General features: G+C 34.4%; 2 protein-coding genes across 2 annotated transcripts; both read right to left on the bottom strand.

Annotated features, from left to right (window-relative positions):
- Positions 1–885: 885 nt before the first annotated feature.
- Positions 886–10237, bottom strand: LOC108997501 (succinate dehydrogenase [ubiquinone] flavoprotein subunit 1, mitochondrial-like). The gene is made up of 16 exons (XM_018973817.2): positions 9977–10237; positions 8631–8798; positions 7985–8072; positions 7388–7534; positions 7143–7283; positions 5140–5225; positions 4949–5041; positions 4787–4850; positions 4473–4616; positions 3925–4112; positions 3289–3463; positions 3033–3203; positions 2749–2818; positions 2539–2659; positions 2418–2455; positions 886–1229 (listed from the first exon to the last, which is right to left on the bottom strand). Exons 1-16 carry the CDS (start codon positions 10091–10093, stop codon positions 1127–1129), a joined length of 1914 nt encoding a protein of 637 aa, XP_018829362.1. The 5' UTR covers positions 10094–10237; the 3' UTR covers positions 886–1126.
- A 7541-nt stretch (positions 10238–17778) lies between these two features.
- On the bottom strand, positions 17779–23145 carry LOC108997500 (cytochrome P450 90B1-like). The gene is made up of 8 exons (XM_018973816.2): positions 22737–23145; positions 22297–22621; positions 22048–22200; positions 21690–21944; positions 21513–21605; positions 21167–21245; positions 20949–21055; positions 17779–18233 (listed from the first exon to the last, which is right to left on the bottom strand). The coding sequence occupies exons 1-8, from the start codon at positions 22937–22939 to the stop codon at positions 17973–17975; spliced, it is 1476 nt and encodes a 491-aa protein (XP_018829361.1). The 5' UTR covers positions 22940–23145; the 3' UTR covers positions 17779–17972.
- Positions 23146–23598: the final 453 nt, after the last annotated feature.

Below are 23598 nucleotides of genomic sequence, written 5' to 3'. Positions count from 1 at the left end.
GTTGTGGGTCTATTGTATTTGAATGTTAAGATGAGTTTAAACATATTTATGGAAAGTTAAAAAAGGTTGTGAGTCCCATGTGTAAAGATGTGCTGAGTTGAAAAATGTTGTGAGTCTCACGTATAAAGAGATTTTGAATTGAAATGAGTTTAGTGATTTGAGAATTGGGTGTTTGGAATCTTTGGATGTTAACAGAATTGATTTGATCTCATTTCAATCTAAATTCCAAAAAGGACCTAAAATTTGGCTAAAATTGAAAGTTTTGACTAAAGCCAAAGTCGTTGGAGATATTAATCCATATTGGACTATTAATCCCAAATTCAAAATAATAATATAGTACTATATATTTTAATAATATTTTTTTAAAAAAATTTCTTTAATATTTTGTAAATACACTCTATATATTAATTAATAATTTAATTTTTATTTAAACTTATTGCTTCTCAACTATTTTTTTCTTCAACCTAATTATCCAACAAATACACTCCAACTATAGAAAGAGAGAAAAAAAGAAAAAGAAAATGGAGAATTGAATAGTAAAACTTTAGAACAATAGAACTTGGAAAGTATTTTTAGACTATAAAATTGTTTTAGAGATGAACAGTAGAATTCTAAATTTGGAGAATATTTTGACTTTCTATAGTTCAAAAGTGTAGCGTTTGAGTTTTAGACTACTCCAATGGTGACCACTTCAATAAAAGTTCGTCAAATTTGTCTAGGCACTAGCCAACACCAGTGCTATAAACCATTTCAATGTTTTGGCCAATCCCTTGCAATTTAGGCTTTAGGTTTGATCCAAAGATTGTTTTTTCTTTTTTCCTTGTTTTATAATAAAATATATAAGAACGAGAAATCGTTTAATTAATAAAATGCAGCCAAAAAGAACAAAAAACAAAAACCACATTACTACTGCAAGCATCGTATTTTATGCAACATATTGTAATCAATAAAAAAAAATTCTATAGAGAACTTATTCTTCAGCCGCGACTACATGTCGTACACTCTCGGCAGAAGTACTATCATTCTATGGAAAAATGCTCTCTGTGCCTACATAGATTTATTACATGATCCACTTGTACCTCGGGGGGGCATAATACCATCCATGCACATTTTTGGAGCCAATGTATCAATATACACGAGCTTTTGGTGGGAATGGCTCTATCTCATCATCTAAAGTGTAAAGGTGAACTGGCCTGTAATCTAGCCGGACCTTTTCCTTCTCCCAATATCTACAGACCAAAATGAAGCACATTTCAGATAATAAACAAATTAGAAGCAGAATGAAGTTACTACCAAAATAAAGGACAATATTGATATCAAAGGGAAAAGTACAGTTCGCACAAAAAACTACAACAATTGGCGTCTATTGCCAATAAGTGGTACTTCGGGATGCAAATTGCAAAAATGGTGTAGAAGCAAAATGCACTTTACCCTAGGACTGTTCATCCGGGTCTTGGCCTGGGAACCCGGGTATACCCACGTATCTAAAAGATCAGGATACACAATGATATCTTAAAGATATTTAACACTCAATAACGAGCAATTAACATAAAATAAATTGATTGCACTGACATTGCTGATCATCCTCAAATGGGAAAAGCCCCGGCCTTAAACAGATTATCAAGGAAAAAAGTAAGTTAATAAGATATGGAAGGAAGTTTTTTCAACACCACAAAATATGAAAATATATTACTATCATCTCAACATCTGCCACTTTAAATAATTGGAGTAGCTAGCTTCTACCATGTTTGGATGCCACTTGATTGACCAAACAAACTAAGCATGTTCATCACAGATCTGCATAGTCTTCAGAACAAACCAATATTGCAGTTGCTATCGCAATAAATCCTCCTTTATCAACATGCTTTTTTAGTAAGTAATAAAACTCTATTAACATGTATTGAACTTCAATTCTTAACTAATCGAGTCCATATATCAGGCCCCCACCAAAAAAAAGGTTGCTAGGTGTTTATTCCATCCACAAAACCGTATGTTTGGTGCAAGTTTAGGAGAGGGAAGGATATATAATTTCTCCCCACGTGTTCAAAAGGGAAAATTGACAGGATTAATTACAATTACTACTATTTCCTTGGCCATTGTACCCTCATGTTAAGGGCATTTTGAGTATTTCCAGAAGATTAATTAAGACATTCTCCTTTCCTGTCAATTACCACTTTTAGAGGATACAGGTGCCGAAAGGTGGGAATTTATCCCTCCACCATAAAATAAACCACCCCATTCGATTTCAAAGTTCAGATCACATGTTAGTTATCCGACAGAACTCTGTAAAGACTCAACTGCTACACCACACCACACCACTCAAAAAACTCTGTCAAATTCTACTTCAACAATGGCAATCTACATCCATGATCTCAAGCCAAAAGAATTAATTCAGTTGGGGTGATAAAATGACTTACCCCAACGTGTGTTTCATCCAGTTCTCATCATCTCTTTTCTGCAAAACCAAAGCAACTTGATTCATTATACAGAAACTAACATGAAAGAGAAATCATTAACTTTAAAATAAAGAAGATTAACTGGAAAATCTTCACGAGCATGTGCCCCTCTGCTCTCTTTCCTGGCTTCAGCAGAATGCATCGTGATGCAAGCATTTATCAAAAGGTTTTCCAACTCAATAGTCTCTATCAAGTCTGAGTTCCTGTCGAAAGATTTTTGAATTTAAGCTCACAAAATAAAGAATTTGTATCGTGTTTTTTAATCATGGAGAGCATGATCCCCATAATTTACCATATTAAACTCTGATCCTTCAATTGAACATCATGAAAGCTCTCCCATGTCTTGTCAATCAATTGAGAACCTATGGAGGCAAAAGAGAAAGAAGATGGAAAAAGATGCTCATTATTAGGGTTAATTAGATGGTTTCATAGTAGTATTTGTTTCCAAAGCTGTGTAAATATTTCAGCAAGGAAAACTCAATTTCTGTTGGGTTGGGTTTCGAGTACGGACTACAAGTTAAGCAGAAGAAAAACACCAAAAAAAGTAAAAAGACAAACTACAACATGAAAAAATACCTTCTTCTAATGTTTCCTGTGTACGAAACACAGCTGCATTATTTTGCATTATTCGTTGCATATTCAACCGAATTTTTGAAGTTGGCATTGAGCCATTTGAATTCCTTATTTTGTCCAGCCACTCAATAGTCTTCTCACCAGCATCCTTCTCCAAAGGTTTTTGTTTCTCCCCTACAAAATTTCAAGTGGAGGCATCTTTAGTTTTACATACATATTTCATAATCAAGTCTCCAAAGTAACATCAAAATAAACTAGCCTGGTCTCTGAATCTCAGCAACTGTGTTTGCACATGCTCGTCCAAAAACAACAATGTCCAGAAGGGAATTTGCACCAAGTCTATTGGCACCATGAACTGATGCACATGCTGCCTCTCCAGCAGCCATCAATCCCGGAACTACTGCATTGGGGTCATCACCTTTAACAGTAACTACCTGAGGAATGAATAGCAGATTGATAATAATAAAGCATACTTAGAATAGAAGAACTAGGCACTAGGGTAATTTAATAGAGGTATAAACACAAGATTTATTAGTGACCGATTCTAAGCATCAAACTTTTTTTTTTAAGTGATTTTAAGCATCAAAATTAGCCTCATAAACCACTAGATTTTTAAATCTCTCTTTACAACAGTGTTTATTTTGTTTGTTATGGCCTGGGTTGTGCCCATATTAGGGATTGCACTACTATGAAGTCAGTGAGAGATAGAATAAAAGGCAGAGGAAATGTATTACTAAGGGGATACACGTACTTGGGCTTCATCCTTTCTTCCACTTTCCAATAAAACTTCAAAGGAACTAAGAAAATTGGCTCTGCCAATTCCTTAAATATGAGAATCAACTTAATATTGAACATCAATATCTCAGCAAAGTTAATATTATATCATAAATGATACCTCGCCGCGGTAATTAGTGGGAATTCCTCCCATGTTATAATGCACAGTAGGCAAAACAGGAATGGGCTCCTTTGTAACATCGACACCAGCAAATATTGCAGCTGTTTCAGAGATACCAGGAAGTCTCTCCTTAAGTACTTCGGGGGGCAAGTGATTCAAATGGAGATATATATGGTCCTTCAAAGGTCCTGTAGACAATTAAAATCATAGTTATATCGAAACTTGAAATTTGAAACAAGGTATAGAAATTTTACAACTGAGCTGGTAATTGCTCCTTATCAGTTTTATACAGGTTACACTCAAAACATAATATTTTGCATAAAATTTATGATTGGGTGCATAAAATATATACACAAAATATGCATGCACAAATACATAAACATTCTGCATATATCCTACATCGATATTATCGGGAACAATAATTGGTTTTGTGGATAATGGCCAGAAATAAAGTTTTAGAATTCACTAACAGCCATAAGACCTATATTTTCCATTCCTGGATGCAGACAACGCATGAGGATGAAAACATATGTGGGAGCATGTCACACCTACACCACGACCCTCCCGGATTTCCATAGTCATAGACCTGGAAACAACATCTCTTGAAGCAAGATCCTTTGCCGTAGGTGCATATCGTTCCATAAAACGTTCACCTTCACTGTTCCTAAGAATACCACCTTCACCACGGGATCCTACAATATGCAACTAAAAATATCAACAACAAAAAATATATTTTAAGAAAGATCATTTATTAAATATAAGCAAGATCACAGCAGTTGAAACCATAAAAAGACACTACAGACTACAGATTAAGCAACTAAATGCAATCCTGGACCTCCAAAATAACTAGGTAAGTACGAACCTTCAGTGATGAGGCAACCAGCACCATATATACCTGTTGGGTGAAACTGCACAAACTCTAAATCCTGTGGGAGGAATATAATCAACAAAGGAATTATATATGCATATAAAGAATAAGACAAGTCAACAGAGAAATTGAATATTGGGGAGAGAAAAGAAAAACCTCGAGTGGGAGCCCAGCACGTGCAACCATGGCATTGCCATCTCCAGTACATGTATGAGCCGAAGTTGCAGAAAAGTATGCTCTACCATAACCCTAAGAGAAACATGCCATATGTGGATACTTTTGCTCAACTAAAACAAGAGTTTCATTAACAACAACCCAGAGAGGAAAGAAGGTAACGGTTATAGTACCCCTGTAGCCAGAATTGTAGAACCGGAACGAAATCTATGCAATGTACCATCTTCCATATTTAACGCAATTACTCCTTGGCAGCTACCTGGATGTACCGCATAAAGAATAAAAAAGCCTTCTCATAAAAAGAAGAAAGATTCTCTTTCATCATGGTTCCTATAAATGCAATGTGGCCAGGAAAAAAAAAAGTAATTCCTGATAGTTTATGCAACTGAACATATCACTACGAGGCAAAGAAAGAGACAACATCTAAAGGATCATTGACAAGTAAAGATCAAACAAAGTGCTGACAGAAAGTCATCTCAGGCAACATTAAATAATCCCTTGTCAGTTAGTCCCTAAGCTAGGACATAGTGAGTGGAGAAACCTAATGTGGGGAGCATGGGTTTGTCAGAAGAAAATATCTGTGGTCAGATATGGACGGGGGAGAGTGCTCTCTCTCTCTCTCTCTCTCTCTAAACTCTCTCCCTTCTCTCCAGACTTTCTCAAAAAAATCTCTGGCTAGAGGGGGTGGGAGCTTCAACTCCCTCCCCCCCTTCTCCTCTATCCGATTTTCCTTCCTGTGTATTGTTTGGTTTTTTGTTTTTTTCAGGTCTAATAAGGGACAATCGCCGATTTGAGACCTTCCGATTACCAAAAGCCTACACGCATCGTACCTTGGTGTTGTCCAGCCGCCGATCTACAAGACCACCGAACGCGGCGCCAAACAGAGTAGCGTGTAGCCCGCATGCGCGGGTTGAAGTTTTCGGAGCCATCAGCGTGTGGCTCCCACGCGCCACCGAGAAGACATTTGTGGACGCAACGCTTGGCGTTTCTAGGACCTGTGACTCTGGGACTTACAAGATCCACAGTCGACCTTCCTCCCAGAGTGGCATGTGCCTGCAGCCTCTGTGTTCTGTTTTTTTGTTTATTGCAATGTTTTCTTAGTTTTTTGCAATGTTTTTACAAAATAAAAAACCAAAAACATAGTACCCTCGGACCTTAGTCCGATGAGAAGGTCCTCCCCTCCACTTAGCCGGTGTTTTGGTGGGGTTTGGTGCACCCTACTCCGCTTAGTCGGGGTATGGGGTTTTGTCACCAGGTTCTGTTACCTCTGTCGTGGACAAAGTTGTGCTATCTCTTAGACTTAGCTCTTTAGAGATCTGCCATCTGGATTAGACCATGTCAGTCACGGAAGTGTGCTGGGAAGCTATTAACGATTGTAACTTGCTTGTTTTCAAGTCAACTTTGTAATGTCCTCTATTGATGAATGGAATGTGCTCTGTTATTATCAAAAAAGAAGAAAATAACTGTATATTTTGTCAGTGGGAATGAGAAAGGCTTGCATTTGATGCAGCTGGAATGGGATACTGGCAACATTTACTAAAAAGAATTAGGAGTGGGCAGCAGGTCCCTGCACCCCGCTACCCCGCCCCCGCATGGTGGGGCGGGCATCGCTGTCTGCCCATGCAGGGGTGGGGGCCAGGCTGGCCCCGATGGGGCCAGCCTTGCCCCGCTACTTATATATATTTTATATAAATATATATTTATACATATTTATAAATATATGTTATTAGTTTTACTATATATAAATATAGTCATATGTATGAAGTATAGTTTTTACTTAATACATTGTGCAAGTTACAATGTAGCATAATGTGGCTTTTATATAGAAGATTAAGGCAATACAAGAGTCCGCAATACAAGAGTCTCACTTAAGCAATGTGAGACTCTTGTATTGCCTTAGCCTCCTACATAAAGGTCACATTAGGTTACATTAACTTACAAATAATATACACTAACAAATTTAAAAACTATGTTATTAGTTCTTATATTACGATCATATTTACAAATCTAAATTTACATTTAGGTCCAAAAATGTGTTTTTGCTCACTTTTTAGACTAGAAATAGTTTTTGGGTGGGAGGGTGTTGGGGAAGGGTCGACCCCGCATATGCTGCATTATGAGTCATTATCAACCAGCAACCAGCAAGCAAAACCACAGTTATGGCATAATAACTTACCATCACTGTTCATTAATAGATCCAAAGCAAAATATTCCACAAAGAATTGGGTATTATGTTTCATAGACTGGCCATAGAGGGTATGTAATAAAGCATGTCCAGTCCGGTCGGCAGCACATGCACAACGATATGCCTGTCCACCTATAATAACAAAAAAAAAAAAAAAAGCCCAAAATCAGACATCTTCAAACACAATCCTTGATAAAGAGATTAAAATCCAAACATCGATGGCAGCATCATCAGACCTTTTCCAAAATTCAAGCTCTGACCACCAAATGCACGCTGATATATTCTTCCATCTTCAGTTCGTGAAAATGGCAATCCATAGTTCTCAAGCTCAATCACCGCTTTTGGTGCCTCCCTACACATATACTGAATTGCATCCTGATCACCTACATGATACAAAATATGCTTGCAGCTTTAAAAAAAATGAGAAGAAAAGGATGAATAAAAAGTACATACAAATTTTGCAAGAGCGATGTTAATGTCAGTACAAGAGACTGCATGTCACAATTTGCAATGAGAGCTCATTATCTCAACATTCAGAACAGACAAAATGGCTTCCTTCCATAAAACATTTCTGGTTCTCTTCAAAGTATACATGCCATTACGTAGGGCAAGAATCATAAGAAAAACAGGAATATCACCGCAAAGGATGACCCGATGCATAAAAACAATCTAAACCAAATGTGAAAGAAACCAATACAAGTAAAAGCCAATTTTATCCTCATTGTAATTCATAAAAAGGTAGTAATTTGCTTAACCCAAGCATCCAATGTGGGTACCATGTAAGAATAATACAAATAAAATGAAAGATTTGTCTGTGTAACACTGGTATATACCAAGCCAATCACTTCCCTTGACCGTGTCATACATGTGCCACCTCCAGTCGTCTTCAGTCATGTTTCCTAATGCAGCATTTATACCACCCTATACAGAATTAACATATCACAGTTAGTAAATGATCCAAGCGATTCCCATCAGTACATACATATTGATGTGAATATGATGAAGAGAGATAAAAGTTCAATAATAGTCAATTTAGAATGCTTCATGTATGATGAAAGGAAACAAAATAATATTTTAATGACCAGACCGATTATATGGATATAATTTATCAACTAGTTTATCACAATAAATGCATTAGATCAACTGAGAATTAACCACTCCACACTTCCGCTAAGGGATAAAAAATCAGTGTGAATATGCAATCATTAAGAAGGATTTTAGTCGTACAATGCAGGCTACCACCTGGCTTACACATGACTTGGAGTAAGCCTTATGATGCAATGACCATCTAATCCTGCAGTTATTGTACCGAGAATGACAACCTCATCTTGAAAATCATACCATGAAGCAAAGACGGGGGGCAACTACCACTATACCATGCACATGTTTAGAACAAAACAACCGGAAGAAAATATCAATTCAATACTGCATATATGTACTAGTTACCACATATACAACACTTAGTTCTATAATCTGTACCTGAGCAGCAACAGTGTGCGAACGAGTAGGGAATAGCTTTGTAATGCAGGCAGTATTGAACCCATGCTCCGAAAGCCCTATGGCTGCTCGTAGCCCTGCACCACCGGCTCCTACAACAACGGCATCATACGTATGATCAACTATTGTGTATGAGGAGCGCCCCACAGTCTGCCACAAGCAAAAGGGATATCTTATAACTGGGGCTGTAAATAAACAAGACTATTCGACAAACAGGTCAAAAAAGGTTCAAAGAAACTTGATTTCGTTCATTCATTAAATGAGCCGTTAGTAAACATAAATGATATATTATTAAATGATACAACTCATATCAAACTTGGCTCGACTCGTCTAAGTTTCATATAAACTCAAATATCTTCGTACTTATCATCTTTATAATCTTTAACTTTATTTTTTAAGTATTGAAAAAGATAAAAGAAAACCATATTCTTTACACAATCTGGATTGTTTGAATATTTATGAATATAATCTTTCATATATGAATATATAAACTATATAAAAATATTCACAAAAGCCTAAAGATGGTTTATCAAAATTTATAGATAAAGCTACATGCATAATATAAATAATTTGTCTTGTCAAAATAAGTAGTTCATGAACAAATTCGAGCTCGCTCAAAAAACAGATAAGCTGCTCGTGAATATAAAGGAAACTCGGTGACAATCTCGAATTTGACTCGTGTTCGAATAAAAGTTAAATGAACAACCATCCACTACCTGCTCCACCTCGAGTCATTTACACCTCTACTTATAACCAAACCAAAGCTTTGAAAAGTAAAAGTGAAACCCCTCCCTACGAAGGAAAAAGGAAAAACAAAACTACAAAACGCGTACATGTTGAATAAAATAACTGTAAATGAGCTAATAAGATATTGGAACAAATAGAGAATTTATGTGTTAAACTCAAATAAAACATTCCATTTGCTGCCTGGAACTCCGAACAGTGGAGAATCTGAGACGAATAAGCTTAGATTATCTTTCCTACAAGTGCTTGGCAACCACTCGGATCACAATTATAAAAAAATAAATAAAAAAATAAATAATCCATGAGTGAATGAGAGGGAGATAGATTTTTTTTTAAAATGAAGTAGGAGCATATCGGTCATGAAACAAAACCAAATATCGTCGATCAAAGCAAACTCTAAAGGTATCCATGAGAACAGAAAATCAACCAGATAAGGAACGTAAAACTTAACTTAAAAAGAAAAACAAAAAAGAAAAAAAAGAAAAAAGAGAACGTAGAACCTAGCCAATTGAAGACTAATCAAAGACGGAAAGGAGCATTAACACGAAGATTTAAATATTGGACGTGCGAGAGAGATATCGCACCGATTCAGTGGAGAAGAAGCGCGAAATGTGAGATCTGAGGGAGTCATTGGACAGCGATCTCTTGAAAGAGGCCGGAGAAGAAGGGACTCGAAGGCCTCGAGAAACGCACCGCCACATTTCGGTCTTGCTAAGTCTATAAAGCTATCTCTAGTTGCTTTTGATTTTGTATGTTTTGAGTGCTTATAAATATAAAAAATTCTCCCCGTTGGGAGGGGCAGTATCGTGGAGGCGTAATGGGAAGATTTCAAAAGAACAGTCGAGGTGGCGAATAGCCGATGCATGTGATTACCGGTGAGAAAACCAGCACGCTGTTGAATGTTGATATTCAAGTTTTTCACGCCAACTATACTAAAACTTTTTAATTTTTAATTTTTTTTTAAATTATAATGCATCTCGTTATAAATAATGTATTAACACACCGATTAATATGTAGAAAAACTCATTACCACTCAGGCTATTAATAAATAGTTAAACTTATGTATCTAATTTTTATGATTAATTCAAAAATTAGTACTTAAATTTTCGTATTTTTACAAGTTTTTATCTTAATATTTTAACAATATTGATGGACATATCCAATTTCAATTTTTTTTTTTAAATTTATATGTCAATATTTTAAAAATTAAAAACTTTAGATTGATATATAAAAACGTGCGAAATATTCAAATACTGAATTTACAATTAACCTTAATTTTTAATTGATTTTTCATTTCTTTTACCTCTTGTAATTTGTAACAAGATTATCAGACGAATAAATGTATAATATAACAAATAAACATAGTGAGATATATGAGGATAGGTTCAAAATTATAATTCTTAAAATAAAAATATAAATATTCTAAGAAATATTAATATTGTAACTTAATAATAATAAAATTGTGATTTTAAAATAAAATTTAAACGAATTAAAATGAGTTGATTTCAGATTAAGTAGGTTAATTCGTTATTAATTTTTTATAAATAGTGTATTAACAAGTAATTTCTTTTGATATGAATTCGTTAATATTAAATTTAAATTTATTAATTTTATATCGTATTTGTATTGAATTACGGATAGTGTTAATTTTACCACCTATACAAAATGCATTCCAGAGAGAGCTGGGCAGAGTCAATTTTTCCTTAAATTAGTTCAACCTTAACGCCTGAACTATCCTATGCATTAAACTTGGGTCGACATTTTAAACCCAAAATGAGGCCACGTGTCAAGGAGCATTTTTGGCCAGCCAGGACTGAAGGATATGACAAAGATACGGCCACGTGGTCTTTGATCCCTTCACTAGCGGCCCAAAAGAAGTCCTTTTCGACTGGTCCACAAAATCCCAATCTTACGGTTACGATTAAAGTAATCTAAACGGTAAGATACATAAGAAATTTTAGATGAGATTTTGATATTTCATAAATGATTCCTAATATGATTATGTTCAATGGCGAGACAAAAAAAAAAAGTTGATTAAGAATATGATAACTAACTAAAAATAATTTGATCAATAAATATGCAAAAAAGTATAATAAGAATCTACGATGCACTAGAACATCTTTGTTAGCTATCCTTTACAATGTATATGAGGTTTTTACCTAACGAATAATGATATTATGTCGTCTCAATTTGTCTCTTCATTTTGATCGTTCATACATTTAATTTTTTTTATTTACTGATTAAGGAAGTGACTATTAGTGTATTAATATATTTTTTTATTTTTTAAAAATATTTAAATATGTTAAAAAATGAAATTTGTATTAGTGGGCATGCCCATCGATCGAAGATGGGCGGCACACTAACACTACCCTTTACCGCATGTGGCTCCTCACCTGCCAATAAATTATTCTTTCCCATTGGATTTGCAATTTATTTATTTATTTTGACAAATTGCAATTTATAGGCTAATAGAAGTAAATGGAGAATGTCATATTAATTTAGAATTGGAATTAAAGGAAAAGTAGAAACCCAACCTTTTGGTTCGTTCTAGATTTGGGTTGAATAGGGTAAGTTGGACTATTTCGTTTTTAATATACTTTATTTCAATTATTGAGATAGAATTGATAATGTTGATGCATTTTGTTGTCAATGGTGGATGCTAATAGTATGTTCCAATAACCAACGGTGCTGTCGATGATGGTTGTGGTGCTCGACGATGGTTGAGGTGCTCGGAATGCTCTCCACAATTCATTTGAGGGTGAATATCATTATGTTTGATGATTTTATAAACTCTCATGTTCTTATGATTTTACATCCACTATGTTTGAGAAATATGAAGATGTATTGGTTGCCTAGAAGCCCCCTTTTTCTCTATCTCTTACTTCACATTCAAACTAAGTGCTTTGCTTTATGTTTCATCTCCCACCCTTTCAGCTGCTGCATGTCACTTTTGTCTCCCTTTTAGAGTTTTTTGTTCTCTCAAACTAATTTTGAGAAGTGCTATATACATAAAGAATACATAAAAATAAACTCACAAATTAATGTGATTTAATATGATTCGTTAAATCTACTTTATAATAAAAATAATTTTACAATTTGAAGTATTGCATCAAGTCATATCAATTTGTGAGTTTACTTTTGTGTAATTCCTTTATAGCTAAATTATTTCTCAATTAATTTAGGGGACTGCTAGGGCCACCAAGAGGTGGTCCCAAGAGTTTCAGCCGAAAGTGCAAAATGCACTTTTTATTTTACATATTTTTTTCAAGCATTTTTTAAATCACTTTAAATATTAAAAAGAATTCACAAACTCATTTAAAAATGTTTTCTTAACAAATAAGTTTTTTTTTTAAAAAAAAGAAAGAATTGATAGCTTTTATCAGGATGCTCCCTCGGTGGATACATCATTTTCTATTAATTTATGGCAGGATCTTTCTTGTATCTCCTCTCATCTACCTTTGTTTTGGGCTTTTAATACATCAGCGAACTGGGCTTAAACTTGAATTTTAATATTGTGGGTTTTATACCCAACAAAGAACATTATTTTTTTTTTAGGAATCGATAACATCGTTAAGAGCATTGACAATGGCTAGAATCTTAATTTTTGGCTATAATATTAATTTTTGACTAGGTGAGTCCACATTAGACTAGTCATTATAAAATTAAAATAATAATATAATATTATATATATATTTTTTATTTTTGTAAATACAATTTATATATTTTTTAGATCTTCATGCTTTGTAGAAATAATGTGCATGCCATGCATGTTTTACCATTCAAAGAGAGAGGGAAGTGATTAAATAATTAAATATTGATTTTCATTGTAAATAGTAACTAGCCATATTTGGAGAGGACTTCAGATTTACTATTCATCAAGTCTTAAGCTTTGGACCATTGGCTAGTTCAATGTAGAAGATTTTTCTCACATCTAGCTAAAGTTTGGACTTGCATTGACATTTAGCTAGTCCATTTCTAAGCACTTGGTCTTGGTCGTGCTCAACTTGGCAAATTGTACTAGTTTACGATTGACAAGGGAGTGAGTGTGTTTGATGGGATGCTTCCTGGATGGGCTTACCCTACGCAGAAATTGCTGAATTGGGTTCATAGAACTCTTTGTCCACTCAAGAAATAGTAATTAACGGGCCTGGGTCTAGACATGTGGGCCACAAAGACAAGTGCTTCTAGGCCGATCAAAACAAACTTTATATTCAAGACTACCAAAGAAAATACCTATTTATCTTTGAGAGCACCAAATAAATTTCCTGGAGAAAATACTCAATTCTACCTTAATTTACCTATCAATGTTCAATCACATCCTAAGTAATCAATTTTGACAATCAGTCGACAGTCACTCAAACTACAATGAGAAATTTTATTTACCCCTTGTTGGGTCTGTGGAGCTTAGTTTTATTCGTGCGTTGGCGCAACCCGACTCGACAATGATGAATTATTATTTTTTGGCAGATTTTTAGGCTTTCGGCAAAAAATTTTGGTACTGTTGCAATCAAAAAAGCGCTAAGCAGAAAGTTCGCTCGATAATCGCAAGAGCGAAACTCGAATAAAGAGTTCTTCTAGGCCCACTCGACACACCACTCGAGCGAATAAATGCATAAAAGTGAAAATTAGAGTTTCCGCCACATGACACTTTAAATATGTACTTAATGAATAATTTAGTACACCCCAAGTATCTGGAACAATTAGATTTTGCTCAAAAGTGTATTTTGTGATTTCTCAGTATAATAAAATATTCTGCAGCTCTGGGGACGTAGGCATATTGCCGGACCACGTTAATTTTGTGTCGTGTGATTAATTTGCTTGCATTTGCTTTCACTTGTTTGCCATCATTGTTGTTTTTCACAACACCCCTCGGTCAAAAATTTGAGATAAATACCCTTGATAAATAATTAAAATAAATAAAAACAAAATTTTCAAAAGTAAAAACAAAATATATTTAACATATCATATCAAGTCATATCATTTTGTGAGTTTACTCTTTTTCATTTGGTTAATTTAGGGTACAATATTTGCACGATATAATCATGCAATAATACGCCAAAACGACTCATGATCATCGGCCTAGCTAATTATTTGGGGGCAATGAAAAGTTGACTCCTTCACCACAGAAAAGAGATCGATGAAAGAGATATGCATGGCTTCGAGCTAATTCCTAGCTAGTGGATAATCAGCAGTCAAGTAGGCCGGAAAATGATAGCTAATAATTATATATCCATGACTGATCATGATCGATCTTCGGTCAGTAGCTGTATCGAACAGTGTTCTTTTAGAGCCCACTATTTAAATCCACAACGTGCAGCTTTTCTTACCATATAGAGGCCGGAGACAGTCCATGGAAACAGCATTAACATAAAAGCATAAACACCATGCATATATGGTCAGTACGTACGTAGCTCTCGAACAGTGTTGTTTTGGCCGATAGAGACCATGAATTTAAACCCACATGCATCGTGCAGCTTCACATACCATATATGCACAGGAGAAGAGGGGGAGACCAGTACCCATGATAGCAATCGTAAACAGAAACCAGGCCACGAATCAGTACTCGATCATGACGAGGAGCAGCATGCACAAAAGAACTTTGGAAAGCGAAATGATCAAACCAAATGAGGAGGCCATGATCAAAATAACATGCAGTACTACTACTTCCTCTATATATTATCAAAGTTTTGTTTGTAAAATATGTTAGCATTAAAACTGATCCATATATATGGTTTTACTTTTACAAGATCATTGCCCATCTAGCTAGCTAGGGTATCATCGATTTTATCATATATGCATGCATCCAGTTTTCCATTTTTTGGACACACCCACCTACATTATTATGTATAAGGTGATCATTCTTGTGATGTGTTTACATAAAATCCTAACAATATATAAAAAATACAATCCTTTTTTAAATATATATATATATATATATATATAATCTTTCTTTTCTTTCAAAGCATTGGGTTTATTTGGTATTTTTTTGTATTTCCTATTTAATTATGAGGAATGCTGTAAGTGTATTGGTCAACACACACATTCAGAAAATCTATTCATCATCTTAATTCTCATCATCATCTCACTATCTCATAATGTGGTATTAGATGATAGGTTCACAAGTAAAATATAATAAATAGTCTCTAATCATCTAATGTCATATCATAAAATGATGGAAAGATAATAAGAATTAAAATTATGAGTAGCATTACTCCACGCACCCACCCATATATATGTAATGCAAATGAAATGTTGATTCTGCCTTCAATTGCATGCATCTAATCCCAGAAATGCTACGTACGGAGTCTAAATAAGCACGAGATCATTAATAATTTGTACGTTGAACGTAGGTACTTTTGGTAATTGGTAGGAGGAGTGTGATATATCATGTGTTGTAGTCATCATCATGAATTAGAAGTGCCGGAGTTGAATTAGGTGAATGGAAAAGGTGCAAACTGCAATCAAATTGGATGAATATTAGAGGGGTCGATCTGATGCTAAGTTGCTAACCGACAATATTCCTGTTGTCATGAGTGGAGATCATCAAATTGTAGAGTACCTTATATATAATTGAATTCCTATATATTAATGCTGCCGACCCCGGCCCTTACAATAATGAGTTCCAATTAATTAATTAATTAGACCTTAATTTCTCTTGTTCGACTTGCTGTTCCAGTACTACTTTTACAATTACAAATTGTCCCACGTGTGTTGCTTGATTGACTAATCAGCATGCATGCACGGTAATTCCTTTTCCTTTATTACGTTACTTATTATTACGAGAAATTATACTTGTAGTCGTGAGTATGTAAGTGCCGTGCAGTTGTTTTAAAAAAAATAAATAAATATGAGATCTACATGAAAAAAAATTAATTTTTTAATAATAGATTCTACTCTTTTTCAAAACGACTGCATGACATTTACACATTCTACGATTGTATATAATATTACTCTATTATTATTACCTTCACAATCCGGCCAGAACTAGGAGTACCTTGTACTTGCAATTAATATTGCAGGTTTTATTTTTGAAAGAGCTACAAATTATATGCAATGACAGCCAGGCGTATCGATTAGCATAAATTTATATTTATTTATATAAAAAATTATAAAAATTATAAAAAAAAAAAAAGACAAACTAAGAGGCATATTAACATGTTTCTGTTTGATTTTCTGATCAGGCCTTCATGTGGTGGTATACTCTTGTACGTGGATGGTTTAATTCTGCACGAAGTACTTTTTTGTTTTTGTTTTCCTTTTACCAAGGAAGCAACCGATACCAAAGAACAGATAATTTGTCTTGGGCCTTGGCAGTTGGAAGCTTTATCTCACAGGTGGCATCAAACGGAGGGACGTGGGAGGGGGGGCCGCTCCCATTTATAAAGAGACGTGCCGGCCTAAAACAACTGCAAAGATATGGCAACAACCAACAAGATCTAAACCCTTTTGAGCTTTTTCCCAAGGGAAAGATTAGGGAATCGAGAGTTTTTTCAAATTAATGTGAATGAATGAATGAATTTGCGCCTGATCATCTCTTACTAACACTTTCTTCACAAGTGATCATGACCTTTTCGTCAACATAAACATACGTGAAAGAAAATTCTATGCATCACTTACTATTTACTTTTATATTTCATATTTTATAATTTTTTTATAAAATGTGAAAATATTTTTTATAAGGTGTTAAATATGTGGTAATGAATAATGGTTGATGATCAGAAGAATCTTTGATACTTGAAATATTCATTAGAAATGAGTGGAAATTATTAATCTTTTTAAAGGGTTTAAAATTATTTTCCTTTTAGCGGTACTGCTGATTAATTAAGCAATGGTTTTGCAAACCAAACCGATATCATGAATATCAAATAACTTATATGCCATAATTAAGCTGCAATATATTTGAGGATGGGAGACACATGCATCACTATACTCATTATTTAATGGTGGTTAGAAAAAACAAAGTGTATAGTTCAATCACTATGCCATATCTTCTTTTGGAGATCTTGAACACTCCATCTCTTCACTCTGAATAAATCACAAAAAGACGCAAATGATATTTGGATGCAGATATATAGCTCGATCTTTTAGCTAGAAAAGTTATAATATATATATATATATATATATATATATATATGTTGAAGAAAATTCCACCTCATCTCCCTCTCTCTCTCTCTCTCTCTATATATATATATATATAAATGAATACTAAAAATTCCCGTTAAGTCCCAACATGCATGGCATAGAGGGAATTAACAAATTTACAGACGTTTTTTTGGGGGCCGAGTGGTCCTAGAATCTTGTGTAGTTTATTTCTTTGTCTTCCCTGTGTTCATGTGAGCTACATGATAAGGTCAAAATAGCTTACACAAATTAATAAGCCGTTGGAAAATCCAAGAACTCAATCTTCACGTACATATTAATGAGCTTTGTTTCTGTTTCTATATTGTCCTGCATCCAGCATGCATCATGAGAGGCTGAGATTTTGAGATTTGAGGAATTAAGCTATATATCTAGCTAGCTGTGTCTTTTCATGAAGTTTTACATGCATGCATGAGCTGTACTTGTCTTTCTAATATAAATCTAGATGAAGCTGTGGTACTGTTGCACCCTGATTGGCAGACCGTTTGGGAAATCGACAAAGGGGAAGGCATAGGCTTGATCCGTATCGGCTAACTCCCAGTGGTAGTTGAGGACCATATGGTGGATGAAAACTGCCATTTCTAGCTTTGCCAATTCCGATCCCGCGCACAGCCGTGGTCCTCCCCCAAATGGCATGAAGTTATTGCTTGTTGTTGTCATGCTCGGGCAACTGGATGAAGATCCCCGCAATATTCCATTGTTCTGCTCAATCATAATCATCACCACACCATTACAAGGAGGAAATGATGAAAAATATCACAGTAGTTTCTCTTGAATCTTATATATAGCATATAGAACATAGGTCTCTCTAATACTCCCTTCACGTGTGAGCCAAATCCAATACTTATGAAATATTTAATTAATTGAACAAGATCTCTGCTCTGATACCATATAACAATATTTATCATACATATATCCTATCTAGGCTTCTATCTACATGATAACTCTAAAAGCATAAATATAGAACTCTGTGCTTGTGCATGTAGCTATAACAAACGAATTTTTCAGGACATAAACTGCTAAGGACAGGTTTGGGAGGTAGGATGAGATACAAAATTCTCATCTCATCTCATCTCATCATTACACATTTTTCAAATCTTCATATAAAATATAATAAACAATTCAATTTTTTTAAATCTCAATTCAACTTTTTTAAATTTCAATATAATAATAATATCAAAACATAATATTTTAAATACTAAAACAAAATACAAAATTCTCATCTCACCCTCCAAACATGTCCTAAATCACATAACATTTAACTGTCTAAAAACACACATGCACCAAATATCAACAACAGGGTTGCCGCTCATCCTAATTGACAATTAGCAACTTCTCCAACCCTATCCATATCTATTTAATGGGCAGGCGAGTTGACAAAAAAACTAAACTAATTAACTTTTGTCACATTTACCCGAAGTACGAACAATTTAGATGGGGTATTTTTCCCTTCAAATAATAAGATGATTTCAGATGATTTATAAATATTAATAAAAAAATTATGAAAAAATAATAAAAAAATATTAAATAATAGTAGAGTGATGAACCCAAACGATCCTTAATTATTCTATTTTGCCCATAAAAATGGATGTACATATGTGGCAGGCAAAATTCTAGGTGTTCAAGTGGTGGGACATTCAACGAAAATGATGATGAGGTCCAACTTCTTGGAGAGAAAAACAGCATAGTACATTGGCCCAACAATTATCTCTGTCAATAAGTTTATAATTTCCTTTTTCATTTTTTCTTTTCTTTTCTTTTCTTTGCTAAGCTAGAGGAGTTTCTCACTTTCTTGAACGGGGTTTTGCCTTTTTTTTCTTTTCTCTTTCCGGAATATGGTGGCTGGTGATGATCAGGACCAGTTTTGTCAATTCATTGACCCACCATAGAAAGGCACTGATGCACGTGTACTTGAGAACCCCACCTCCACATGGGCTTTAATCATCTCAAAACCCAGAGGCCCTGCCCACACGCACGCATGGAATAGCGAGAGAAACGGCCACAACTTTGTGGGGGCAGACTGGCAGTCGGCTGTACTGTGTGTGTAACATTGGTTCTATGATCATGACAGTTCATCTCCAAGAAAATCCCAGATCCCACCATCCTTTTATAACCACCCCTAGGCCCTAAATCCCAATTCCATACAGATATTAAAGGCTTTAATAGAAGTTTTACAATTAATTTTTTTAAAATTTCAATTTTTAGTTACTAAAAATTTATCGGACAAAAGTAAAGTTAGAAACGGATATTAATGGATTTAATATATTAAATTATAAAATTATTTTTATTAGAAAATAAATCAAACGTAACATATAAAATTATGTTTATTTATAATTTATTTTTATAAAATATTTTTATAATTATAGCATTAGCTTCTATCGTATCACGGAGTATGTATCTTATGTATCAACTTGCATGTGGAAAATAATTATAAAAGAAATTGTGTTTGGACTTTGGAGGGTACTTCAAGATAAGGACGTAGCTACAGGGCATAGGGCAGGGGACCCCAAAAATCTGAAATAAAATTTATTGAAAAAGTTGATATTCTTCTAACGATGATCTTTTTTTTTAATCTAGTCTATTCCACCTGGTCCCACAAGGTGATATTTCAAACTTCATTCCCATGTTTAACCAATATTTTGGTTTTGAGAAATGATTTATATAAATTTTAAATAGATAAATTTTATATAAGTCTTTATAAGAAAGTGGATCTCATTTTAAAAAAATATAAAAAAAATTATTTTTTAATAGTGAGACTCATTATTTTATAAAAAATTTGTATGAGACTTGTCTATTTAAAATTTATATCTAACATTACTCTTTAATTTTGCATCTTGATGATATATATACATATATATATATTGTGTTATGATTTTAATGAACTTCGTGTCTTAGAATTTTTCTACCATATAGAATAATTATTCTTATCATCTATTATTCACTATTTTATATTCTATCCCATATAAAAAAAAAAATCTATCAAATATAAAGTATGGAAATAAATAGTAACTGATATATAACAAAACTCATATATATATATATATATATATAATAAATTTTTTTTTTTTCACAACAGTTTACGAGCAGTCTTGGATTTGATTAAGATTAACAAGCAACCAACAGCAAAAAATTAATAATAATAATAATAAAATTTACTTAATTTTGGCCACTATTCCCAGACAATCATTTGCAGCACCAATTGGGTCTACGACCAATTATCCAATGCGTGCCAGTGAGAGCCACAGCAACAGTAACCACTGAAAGTGCTTGGGGACCTCTGCTAAGTCAATCAAACCTAAAACTCCTTTTCCTCTCTCTAGTTTAATCTACCAGAATATATATTTATTTTGAAAAAAAAGATAGAAAATGATAGCACTCATTATGAAAGGCATGCTGTCAAAGGGGCTCATAACTCACCTGCCATCTCCACGGGTTGAACTGTTGAGGCTGGTCAAAAAGCAAAGGATCCAAATGCACAGCTGCAATCACCGGAAGCACTTTCCATCCACATGGAATATCATACCCTTTCAAACACAATAATAATAAACAATGCAACCAAAAAAAAAATTCAAAGTTGGGTCAGTTTCTGGCAACCTTCCAGCGAAATTACACTCATTTTAAGTGCCTTGTCATACCTCTATACCGAACATTTTTTAGTGCCTTTCTGTGAAGAAACCTCACTACATTACCAAGCCGGAGTGTCTCATTGATAACCTTCACAGGAGGGAAAAAAAAAAAAAAAAAGTCTGAAGAACTGAATAATGGAATAATTTGGATTCATCGCTATTAGAAAAATAAGCACTTGTGAAGGATTATTTATGATGAGAATAATTATTTATGATGAAAACAAATTCATTTTAATAAAAAATAGTCATTTTCGTAAAGAATAAGTGATCACAAATAAATAATTTTCTTATAGTGTATATATATGTTCCATAAATTTACTGCAAAATCATTGAAAATAGTACTGCTTGAGCTTACACATTGGGTGAAATCCATTTCCTTGTAGTCATCCCAACTCAACTCCATTTCTCCTGATTGCTTCTTGGCTCTGGCAATTCTGAGGTGTTCTTCCTGAAACAACACATGAAAAAATAATTAAAATATGGTAAATTAAATTTAAAAGGGATTTGTCTGTGACTTTGAGGAGGTACTTACTCTTAGCTGTTGAATAGCATTGGGACAACCTTGCAAGAAGTATATAGCTAAAGCTATGGCTACTGATGAGGTTTCATGGCCAGCGAAGAGCAAGCTTAAAATCAAGTCAAGGATTTGCTCTGTTGAAAGATTGGAATGCTGCAAAACCCATCCAAGAAGATCATCATCTTCCTCTAAGTTCCCGCTTCCCTCCTTCATTCTCTGTTGTCTATCTTCCATTTTGCGCTCGATAAACTTTAGGATGGTTGCTCGAGACTGTGAAGCAGAGCATCAAACGAGATAAACCCAGTGAAGCCATGATTTTTATGTATCTAAAACATTCAGAGTTATCGTCCATTGGGGTAAAATTTCTAGTTACCTGCAAGGCCTTTCTATATGCTGTTCCGGGAAAATTCAGAGGAGCCGATACCACTCCCTTCATGAAAGTAACATATTCTTTCTTCAGCTGCTCGGTCTCGGGAACTCCGGGTTCCATGCTCATGATATGTTTCGCCATCAAATTAAAGGTAAACTGCAATTCTTATTGATAAATAATAAGCAAAGCTGGCTCAATAATTAAATTTGACTGTCTGAATAGAAAAAAAGTTGTCGTCTTTAAAGCTTTTACCTTCTTGGCTTCATCTTGAGCTGAGAATATAGAATTCTCCTTCCAGGTGCTCAGTACAAGCACGGTATGCTTCTCCACCTCTCTCAAGAGATGGGTCCTAAGCCTGGCATGGCTCAAGAAGTTGAGTGCGATACTCCTCATGTCTCTATGCATTTCTCCAACTAATACCAACATTGACCATTTTCCAAGAATCCCACCTATGCTTCTGGGATAGCTGCATTCAAATAACTTTCCTTCGTTCTGTAAGATGAATCTGTTGAGGCCAGCATCTACCGAGACTATTGTTGGCTCTCCAAACAGATTAGACTTGTAAATTTTGCCATATCTGAACAATGAGAAACAGTTGATTTAAGAGCTATAATTGTATAAAGCAGAACATAGATTTTTGTGTGTCGACGTCATTTTTTTTTTTTTTTTTTTGTGGGTGTATGTGATATTACCTTGATATGTGTTGCTCCATGAATTCTCCAATTGAAATAGCAGAGTAAGGCTTAAGATAACCGATAGTTTCTCCAAGAAAAGGCCAGCCCATATTCCCTGGTGGGAGATTGAGTCTGCTTCGCTTTCTTCTGATGAAAATGAAGATCAGAAGTAGAGCAAGGATAGACAGAAGAGAACAGAGAACCAGCTCTGAGTCAGGCATGGAGACTTCACTCTTATCTCCCTGATCTCTGTGCGTGGAATTTGCTTAGCCTGTTCTAAGCAGTTTGAATCAGATATCTGCTTCTTTTTGGAGTTCTACGTCTTGCTGAGAAATGAACTTGCACTTTCAGTAGTTTCAAAAACTAACTTGAGCAGATGGTTTCGATGAAACCAAACTCAAGTGCAAGCTTCGAAGCCAAACGTACTAGGCTGCTTTTTATAAGCTTCTGTGTCTTTAAGCGAAAATAGCCGAAAGTATAGCGAGGAAATAGGCTTTACACTTTGGAAAATGCTATCTAAAATAAACTTGCATTTTTTTAGTTCCATAATTTTGTTTTGCTCATAATTGGTGCGTGAATTTGCTAACTTTCTGCTAAAATAATCCTACATTTTGATACATAACATGGCATGCAAAAAAGTAAGTAGAACTAATCTATCCCGTCTTATTAAAAAATTATATTATAATAATATTTTATTTAATATTTAATAAAATATTTTATTTTATCTGAACTGTTTAACAAAACGAGGACGAGGAAGGGTCATGTGAAGTGTACTAATGGTGGAGCTACCCTAGCTACTATTTTTCTTTTGAATTATTGCTTTAGTAAACAACAACTAATCCCAGATGTAATTGTGAAGGCTAGGGTAATAATTCTGTCC

This window comes from Juglans regia, chromosome 12 (genome assembly GCF_001411555.2).
Source record: "Juglans regia cultivar Chandler chromosome 12, Walnut 2.0, whole genome shotgun sequence".
NCBI classification, from domain to species: domain Eukaryota; kingdom Viridiplantae; phylum Streptophyta; class Magnoliopsida; order Fagales; family Juglandaceae; genus Juglans; species Juglans regia.
This window is presented reverse-complemented; position numbering and strand designations above follow the sequence as displayed.